The following is a 9,923-nucleotide window of genomic DNA, read 5'->3' as shown; positions in this document are numbered from 1 at the left end:
CTCACTCAGTCTATCTCTCTATCTACCTGTCTATCAACTGTCTGTCTGTCTGTCTATATATACCCATCTATCTATCTTATTATATATATATAAATTATCTATTTGTCTATCATCGATATATAACAGTATATAATCTATCTATCTAATTATCTATCTATCTATCTATCTATCTATCTATCCATCAGTCAATCTATCTATCTATCTATCTATCTATCTATCTACCTGTCTGTCTATCACCTGCCTGTCTGTCTGTCTATATCTATCTATCTATCTTATTATATATATATATATATAAATTATCTATTTGTCTATCATCGATATATAACAGTATATAATCTATCTATCTATCTATCTATCTATCTATCTATCTATCTATCTATCTATCTATCTATCTATCTATCTATCTATCTATCTATCTATCTATCTATCTATCTATCTATCTATCTATCTATCTATCTATCTATCTATCTATCTATCTATCTATCTATCTATCTATCTATCTATCTATCTATCTATCTATCTATCTATCTATCTATCTATCTATCTATCTATCTATCTATCTATCTATCTATCTATCTATCTATCTATCTATCTATCTATCTATCTATCTATCTATCTATCTATCTATCTATCTATCTATCTATCTATCTATCTATCTATCTATCTATCTATCTATCTATCTATCTATCTATCTATCTATCTATCTATCTATCTATCTATCTATCTATCTATCTATCTATCTATCTATCTATCTATCTATCTATCTATCTATCTATCTATCTATCTATCTATCTATCTATCTATCTATCTATCTATCTATCTATCTATCTATCTATCTATCTATCTATCTATCTATCTATCTATCTATCTATCTATCTATCTATCTATCTATCTATCTATCTATCTATCTATCTATCTATCTATCTATCTATCTATCTATCTATCTATCTATCTATCTATCTATCTATCTATCTATCTATCTATCTATCTATCTATCTATCTATCTATCTATCTATCTATCTATCTATCTATCTATCTATCTATCTATCTATCTATCTATCTATCTATCTATCTATCTATCTATCTATCTATCTATCTATCTATCTATCTATCTATCTATCTATCTATCTATCTATCTATCTATCTATCTATCTATCTATCTATCTATCTATCTATCTATCTATCTATCTATCTATCTATCTATCTATCTATCTATCTATCTATCTATCTATCTATCTATCTATCTATCTATCTATCTATCTATCTATCTATCTATCTATCTATCTATCTATCTATCTATCTATCTATCTATCTATCTATCTATCTATCTATCTATCTATCTATCTATCTATCTATCTATCTATCTATCTATCTATCTATCTATCTATCTATCTATCTATCTATCTATCTATCTATCTATCTATCTATCTATCTATCTATCTATCTATCTATCTATCTATCTATCTATCTATCTATCTATCTATCTATCTATCTATCTATCTATCTATCTATCTATCTATCTATCTATCTATCTATCTATCTATCTATCTATCTATCTATCTATCTATCTATCTATCTATCTATCTATCTATCTATCTATCTATCTATCTATCTATCTATCTATCTATCTATCTATCTATCTATCTATCTATCTATCTATCTATCTATCTATCTATCTATCTATCTATCTATCTATCTATCTATCTATCTATCTATCTATCTTATTATATATATATATATATAAATTATCTATTTGTCTATCATCGATATATAACAGTATATAATCTATCTATCTATCGTATGCAATATACATGCAAAATAAGGCAATTTAATACAAGAATAAGACATTTGACACTGTGAAAAACTTAATGTGCACATAAAGAACTAAAAATAACAATAAGAAAATGTGACAGTGTGAGATACACTTTATGTTACCATAAACCGTTTTCGTCAAAATACTAGTTATGACACTACTGTTACTACAAATGAAGCGTAGACTTCACATTAACATGCAAACGCATCAAAAAGTAAACCAAATGGCATAATTCATTCTGAAAACTCGTTTGAACGAGATCCCATATTCGCTTGCTGTGGTTTTGCAGCAGTTACTTTAGTACTTCGGCGGTTACCATGGTATTGTATTGTGAGAGACACCGGACCGAGTGACTGCAGCAGTGTGTTGTTCAGTCCGTTCATATTACCTCCCACTCCTCCAGCAGTCTGGCCATATCCGCCTCATTATAATCCCGTATGTCCTTCTTCTTCTTCGATTTAGTGTCTGTACAATGAACCGATGTGAATAATATGAGAAAAAACAATACTGATGCAGTGCTGCAGCTGACGGGTGACGCCATCTTTAAACCTGGAGCTCGCTGATTGGTTGAAATCTTTCCGCTGGTCACGGGGTTAAGGAAGGGGGCGTGTCGACGTGATCACGTGTTCTACTGCTCGGAGGTTTTTAAGTTTGTTGCACAATCATATTAAATCATTACGAAAATAAACACAAAGTGTAATAATATAAACATGACGCATCAAATGCAAAATAATGCAAAAGAAGAATTTCTGATGCAATGCATGTTTTTGGTTATTTCCTACCTTGCAAGAAAATATGTATGGGGGGCCAAACACACAATATAAAGAAAGTTACTGAGTGTGCATGGTAAATAAACACCACATTTGAAAAGCTTTAGTGGTTTTTGGTTCAGTTTCAGTTTTTGCATCTCTGAAATAGGTTAGTTTCAATGCATATCTTGAGCTCAGTATAATTGGTAGATGTGCAATACACTTACATAATAAAATAACAACATGTACTAACATGACAACTCTATTTTTGAAAGCTGTTTCAAATGATCTACAATTAATTAACATTTAGGGGGGGAATGCTGACATGCACAATAGCCTAATTACAAGACTTTTATGCTTGACTGATTATTCTGAAGAAAGTTCTGTGGAATGGAATACTAATATAACATATAGTCAAATTTACATAATTTACATATATATATATATATATATATATATATATGCGTGCGTGTGTGTGTGTATTATTATTATTATTATTATTATTATTAGTTTTATCAAATTTCAAATAAATGCACGTTTAAAAATCTCAAATTTACAAATCTCATAAAATATTAGAGTTACTTTTTGTTTATTTATTTTTGTAGCTGTTTTTTTATTGTATTTTTTCTGTTTTAATTATGTACGCATAATACATGTTCAATATTTGTGAAAGTGCATGCATTATAACTAAACTCTCTTGATAACACATTAAGAGGAAACCAAATATAATTGTTTGATGTTTTTTCCGCTCTGCACAGGCTGGGTCTCTACAGTGCTTGTTCATGGGACGCATATGAAGTGTGAGGCTCATTCAACAGAATCGGAACTGTTTCCTCTCAGGACACCCCACCCAATGGCACAGTGCCCCGTGCAGCTGTACAACTGACATGCAGTATTCACGGCCTCAGCCCCCAGTTCACGTCTAACACACTACATACACATGCTTTGTGTGATCCAGTAGCTTTATTCTGTTGGAATTTAATGAGGAATCAGACCAAACAAAGTACATCAGGGATCTGCATTGAATATCTAGAACATTTGTTGGTTAAAACTGATGGAGTAGAGCAATACACTGCTGTTGAATGTAATGTCAAGGGTTAAAGATAAGCCAAAGTGTATTATACGAATGTCTTCATAGTATGTTTGTAAGTCCTAATAATGCAATACTTAGATTTGTCATCATATATGGACCTGAAAGCCCTTCCCATATCCAGAGAGGAGGGTTTTCAGTGCAGCAGCCCCACCCTGTTGAATCTGATTGGCTCCTTCGCACTCCCAGCGTCTCTTGTTATCTAATGAAAAGTACTCTACTGCATTTACGTCATAGCTCTTGCAGCGGTGAATCCGATTTCCCTTTCCAAGATGAATTAGCTGTTTTAAGGCCAGTCTGGTATTTTTATATGCGCGGTAGGGTGATTTATTTTTATTTTTTTACTATTATTTCCATTCGCGTTATGAAGACCCCTCGCCACAAATATGTATACTTGCATTACTTCAGTGCAATACAAAAGAGGATGAGTGAAAGCTAATCAAATAAATTTTTGACAACACAATTATTTTGGTTTGGTTTGTTATTTGCCTGTTGAGGACCAAACTTACACAAATTAAAAGTAAACACATTCATAAATAAACGTGAATAATAGATAAATAAATACATATATTTTTCACAAAACAATATAAAAAATACTTTTTGGCTTGAATATATTTCTTTTATGTCCTAATTAATTTATACAATAATTTATTTAATATTTATTTATATAAAGAAATATATAGTGTAGCAATATATTGTAAATTTCCCACTATTTAACTCTAAAATGTATTTATTTTTATTCATTTACTAATATATTAATTTAATTACAATTACCAATTCTTATATTATTATATAATTCTTATACTTTGTGTGTGTGTTTGTGTGTGTGTGTGTGTGTGTGTGTGTGTGTGTGTGGTGTGTGTGAGAGTGTGTGTGTAAAATTCAATATAAATATAATGTGTGTGTTACAAATGTAAACAGGAAAAGGGAACTTTATTTCACTGTATGTGGGAATGCACTAAAGTTAATTGTTTCTGGGTTAAAATATTAAATATTATAAGTCAAATCATTGGTAAAGTAATCCCTCTTGATCCCAAGTTGTGTATATTACATGTTTGCCCTCTGAATTTTAAAGTCACCAAACATGAAAGACTGTTGTTAATTCTCTGTTTGCTGGAAGCTAAATGTGTAATTGCGTGTCTTGGAAAAAAGAAGAAAGTCCTGGCATGTCTCAATGGATAAAGGGGAAAGTCCTGGCGTGTCTCAATGGATAAAGGGGATGACCTCATGCCTTGCCTTAGAAAACCTTACCTTTTTAAAAAAAAAAAAAAAAGTATTTTGATCTATTTGGAAAGTGTTCTATGACTGTTTGGAGAGTCTAGAATCGAGATGGTGACTCCTTTGTGGAATTGATTGACATTGAAAGTATACAGACAAGTATGTTATTGCTCTGATTTGTTTTTTGTTTTTTTTTGAAGGGTATTGAGTTATCTTTTATTCATTTATTATTATTATTACTTTTTATTTTATTATTATTTTTTTTTTATTATTATTTTATTTATCCAGTTATAATGAAAATTTTTAATATTGTTTAAACCTGTATGACAATGTATGACAAATAAAATTGTTTTTCAAAACTATATATAATGTATTTGTATGTGTGTGTGTGTGTGTATGTATATATATATATTATATATTTAAATACATACTTTAAATTAATTCAAGAAAATAAAAACAAATTACTTTTCAGTTCAGAAGACCGACGTTTAAAATAAATAATAATTTAAAAAAAATATATAATAATAATAATGCCACCGGCGTTTCCGTTAAACTAAAAAATAACTCGCTCTATGCTGCACTGGATGCGAACATTGTGAAAGTAGTAAATACCCACACGCGAGAGTACCTGTTGGATTTACAGGGAAGCGCAAACCTGGGGAAAAACACCGGAAACAAGAAAACAGCTAAACAACCAAAAAGCGGAAACACAAGGAACTTCTCTGGAATTTCTCTTTGGGTGTAACTTTTGCCCTCAGACCGGTAGTTGAGTCTCACATCGGGGCCTCGGGAAACGATGACTGGCGAGGAATGAACGCGACTCCCCGCGCGGCGCGGCTAACGTTACGGTACCTCAGAAAAATAAGCGTATCGTTTGAGCGGCTGCCGACTTCAAAGGAGGGATTTCGTCTCGCTGACCGGGAATAATGGTTGTGGAGTGTATACAAGTGTCACAGGTTGAGGGAAGCTAACAGGCTATCCAGCCACACCCTCCCGCCGCTTCCTGATACGCAAGATGTAGCGGGAGACTACAACCGACGCGCGAGAGTTTCAACAGCGAACGGAGTTCGTTGTCGTCGCGGAAGCAGCGTTAAAACTTTCAGCCGAGCGTTAAAAGAATGGCAAGCAAAAGCGAAATTATCTGCCACTGGACATCCGTTGCTTTCCTGCTGGAGAGGGCGTATGGACAATAGATATGCATAAGGAACCGAGTTTGCCCGCAGAACCTGGATCGTGTACGAAAAAGAAACGGCTGAAAGTCGTTCGGGAACTTTTTATGAATTTTCGAGGAGTCGTGGGATGATGGTGCAGTGGCGGCGGGGCGCACGCGCGTCTCCGCTTCGGTCGGCGGGTCAGCAATACGGTCAATATATCATCAGCAGCAGCATCACATCGCAGCAGCACATGTATTTAAATGCATGCAATGTGCATGACACGAAGAAAACCTGAAATGACAGATTCCGCACAGCTAAAGTAGCGATTCTGGAAGTCAACCTGCACTTTGCCTTCATCTGGGCATCTTCTTGTACATGGCACTGCAGTGGCCTTTTTTCTTCTTCTTCTTTTTAAAGAGTTTTGGTTTCTTTGCATTGTTGGAGCAACATCGACAACCTGTGAAACTGATCAGACTGTAGCCTACCTTATCAGAGGTAGTTGTGAATTCTGTTTTATTTTAATTTTTCTCATTGTGCACACCTTAAAATCGGATTATTTAATCATTGGGCAACTCTGAGTTTTTCATTTGAAGGGATATTTAATTACAGCTCTCGTCAGCCTCTGTTTGCCCGCGTTGTATTTTTAAAAATACCCAAATATTTTTCTAAAGTACTTCCCTTATTCGTGCATTGAGTGAAGTTTCATATTATTTTGAGAAATCAAGCTGAGTGGACTTTTTCTGAAGGACGTTATTGACTTTTTGGCCAGTTTCACTCTCCCTGAGAAGGTGTGGGAATCTTTTTTTTACTGAAGAAAATGACATAAATAACATTTGCGCACAAGAGAACGTATGTTGTGATCTTTATTTTGAACATTAGCGCGACCACACTACTATGGCTAGTAGTGGCTCGGGAAAATTAGATAGTGAGGTTTCTACCAACGTCCTTAGCAGCAGCTTGCAACAAAGGAAAAGACTTTCTTCCATCTGTGACACATGCAAGAGCAAAATGCAGCTGGTGGCGGACCTGCTCCTGCTGTCCAGCGAGACCAGGCCGGTGGTGAACACCGACGGCATGCCTGTAGCAGAGACGTTCGAGAAATGTCGCGACACGGTGATCGCCCGAACCAAGGAGCTGTCGATTATCGTTCACGATATCCAGAGCCAGCTCAACATGGGGAAGTACGTGGAGGTCGGGGACCGACTGGTGGAGATGGGCGACCTGGTGGTCTCGCTGACAGAGTATTCGGCGCACGCCGCGTACCTGGCGGCCGTGGAGATCCCGGGCTCGCAGGCTGCTGTTTCTGGCCTGGTTGACCGCTACAAAGTCACCCGCTGTCGGCACGAAGTGGAGCAGACGTGCAACGTTCTCCGCCTGACGGCTCTGGCCGACCTGACGCCGCAGCTCCTTCTGGAAAACTCGCAGAACATCCTGAAGAACCTCACCATGCTCACGGACGCCTCTTCTCTGGCCAGTGATAAATCCAAGGACAAGTTCGCCAAGGAGCAGTTCAAAGCCAGCGTCAAGTGCATGAGCACGAGCGCCACGGCTCTGTTGGCGTGCGTGCGCGAGCTCAAGTCCTGCCCCAGCGAACTGACCCGCAACCGCTGCGTCCTCTTCAGTGGGCCGCTCGTGCAGGCCGTGCACGCTTTGGTGGGTTTCGCCACCGAGCCGCAGTTCCTCGGCAAAGTCGCCACCATCACCCCAGAGGGCAAAGGGGTCCAGACGGCCGTTCTGGGTGGCGCCATGAGCGTGGTTTCGGCCTGCGTGCTCCTGACCCAGGGCCTCAGGGATATTTCCCAACATCCCGAGAGCAGCTCCCAGATGCCCGTCTACCGGGAGCGGCTGCGGAACTCTGCATGCGCCGTCTCGGACGGATGCACACTCCTGTCTCAGGCACTAAGGGAACGATCCTCTCCTAGAACTTTACCGCCAGTTAACTCTCATTCTGTGAATTAAAACTCCTCCCCGGCACGTTATTTTGAAGTACCAAAGAATCTAATCAGGTTTCACCCCACATACACTCTTAAAAATAAAGGTTCCATAAAGGGTTTTCGCAGCGATTCCATTGAAGAACCGTTTTGGGTTCCAAAAAAGAACCTTGCAGTGAATAGTTCGTAAAAGAATCATTATATTCTTAGTGTAAAGAACTTTTTTAAAACCTAAAGAACCTTTTCTGCATGTTCTGGATGTTAAAGGTTCTTCGTGGAACCATCAATGCCAATTAAGAACCTTTCTTTTTGAGAGTGTAGTATGAGTAAATGTAGTGTTTATACATCTAAATTAACTTTTCATGGCAGTCGGCTTTACTCAAGCTCACATTTGTAGGTTTTTCTCAAACTGGACGTGATTGGGGGAAAAGTAGCTTTTACTAAAACTGACAACTTTTGCAAAATGTCTGTCGGTTGAGAATATAATATGGCCAAAAGTGGTCGTTACAACAGAACAGAAAGTCTTTACCTCAGTGTTTAGCTGAATGGATGTCATTGAGATTTGTGGAAATCATCAGCATCATAATGTTCGTATTCCATGTGTGAATTTGTAATGAGTAAAAGCTGCTGTGAGTGTGTGCCATAGGTTTTACACTATTTACCAGACTTGCAATTATATTTTAATGTGCTGTGTTTTTTCCCTTTGCGCACGCCTCATTTTTTATCATGCATGTACTGGAGTATTTATTTCAAGTAATTAAAAATGTTGTTTCTCATGACTGTTATTGTGCGACATCTCAGTCAAAAGATTCAAATACTTGATTATTTTAAATCTACGAAAGAGGCAGAAAGTTGTATCAAAATATGTGCTCAGAGCAAATTAATCTTTAGATTTATCATGAATGATGCATCGTAGCACTAGAAATCTAGCATGTTGATTCAGTCACTTTTGTGAAAGAAACTCATATTTAGTTAAGCATTTGATTTTGTCAAAGAATTTCATTTTTAGCTATACAGGTGGTAAACCTAATAATCCTGGTGCCTTTAAAGGGCTTTTTGCGCAGAAGCTTCTTTGACTAGTTCCTGATGTGTTCCATTTGTTATCATAGTCGCCGATAAGCCTCCTGCTACCTTCATCTGTGTGTTTGAAGTCTGGAATGTTTATCTCTGCCACCGCACATCTTGTGTGTAGCAGTTTATCCCACACATTTCCTTAGAGAAAAGCATTGATTAGTCCATTAATGCAAGACACACTACTGCTTTTAAGCGTTTTGTCAGATTTCAATGTTAAAGTACTTTATATCTCAGGTATTACTCATGGGAAAATCTTGTCTTTTACTTTTTTGAAAGCCTAACTATAAATACCACAATCTACGTTAGGGTAAATCTCACTAAACATGTCAAGAACATGCTGTGTCATATTATACCCAAAAATCTAAAGAAAAAAAAAACTTTTTTCTTAAAGAATTATTCTTATATTGTTCGTATGCATATATATCTACATAATGGTGTATATATGAACTACATTGTAAATACTGAAATTTTTTTTGCATTATTTTCATAATCACGCATTTTTATTCTAAATTCTCATTACTGTCATTCAAAACACATTTTTATATATGTAAATTATATATAATTTTATTACATATATAGTATTTATATTATACACCACACAAATATGTTTCTGATATTTTTCTTTTGCCTATCTACTGTAAATTTTTATCTATTGTGAATTTTTGCATTATTTTCATAACAATCATGCACATTTTCATCCAAAATTCACATGATGTATACATACATACTTTTATATATATATATATATATATATATATATATATATATAACTAAATCAAGAATTATAGTACATCAATAATTTTATAACGTATAATATTTATAAAAAATTATGAAATAGTAAAATACTTATACAGTTAGTGTCTTACAATATTTAAAACTTTAACCCAATTTAAA

The 9,923-nt window shown here is 35.5% G+C and overlaps 2 protein-coding genes across 2 annotated transcripts in view; one reads left to right on the top strand and one right to left on the bottom strand.

The window, feature by feature from the left end:
* The window catches only part of LOC107709495 (LDLR chaperone MESD-like), a 6,046-nt gene extending 3,665 nt beyond the window's left edge, over positions 1-2,381 (bottom strand). The window contains exon 1 of the mRNA XM_016513987.1: positions 2,202-2,381. Within this exon, the coding sequence (XP_016369473.1) occupies positions 2,202-2,354 (153 nt within the window). The 5' untranslated portion in view covers positions 2,355-2,381. The remainder of the gene's footprint in view (positions 1-2,201) is intronic.
* A 3,081-nt stretch (positions 2,382-5,462) lies between these two features.
* LOC107709503 (mesoderm development candidate 1-like) lies at positions 5,463-8,731 on the top strand. The gene has a single exon (XM_016513995.1). The coding sequence runs from the start codon at positions 6,919-6,921 to the stop codon at positions 7,981-7,983; it is 1,065 nt and encodes a 354-aa protein (XP_016369481.1). The 5' UTR covers positions 5,463-6,918; the 3' UTR covers positions 7,984-8,731.
* The last annotated feature ends 1,192 nt before the right edge of the window (positions 8,732-9,923 follow it).

Source organism: Sinocyclocheilus rhinocerous, unplaced genomic scaffold (genome assembly GCF_001515625.1).
Source record: "Sinocyclocheilus rhinocerous isolate Xijiao unplaced genomic scaffold, SAMN03320098_v1.1 scaffold1467, whole genome shotgun sequence".
Classification (NCBI taxonomy): Eukaryota; Metazoa; Chordata; class Actinopteri; order Cypriniformes; family Cyprinidae; genus Sinocyclocheilus; species Sinocyclocheilus rhinocerous.
This window is presented reverse-complemented; position numbering and strand designations above follow the sequence as displayed.

Bases quoted from the DNA above. Each gene is read 5' to 3' on its own strand.
- LOC107709503 (XM_016513995.1), top strand. From the start codon at position 6,919: ATGGCTAGTAGTGGCTCGGGAAAATTAGATAGTGAGGTTTCTACCAAC.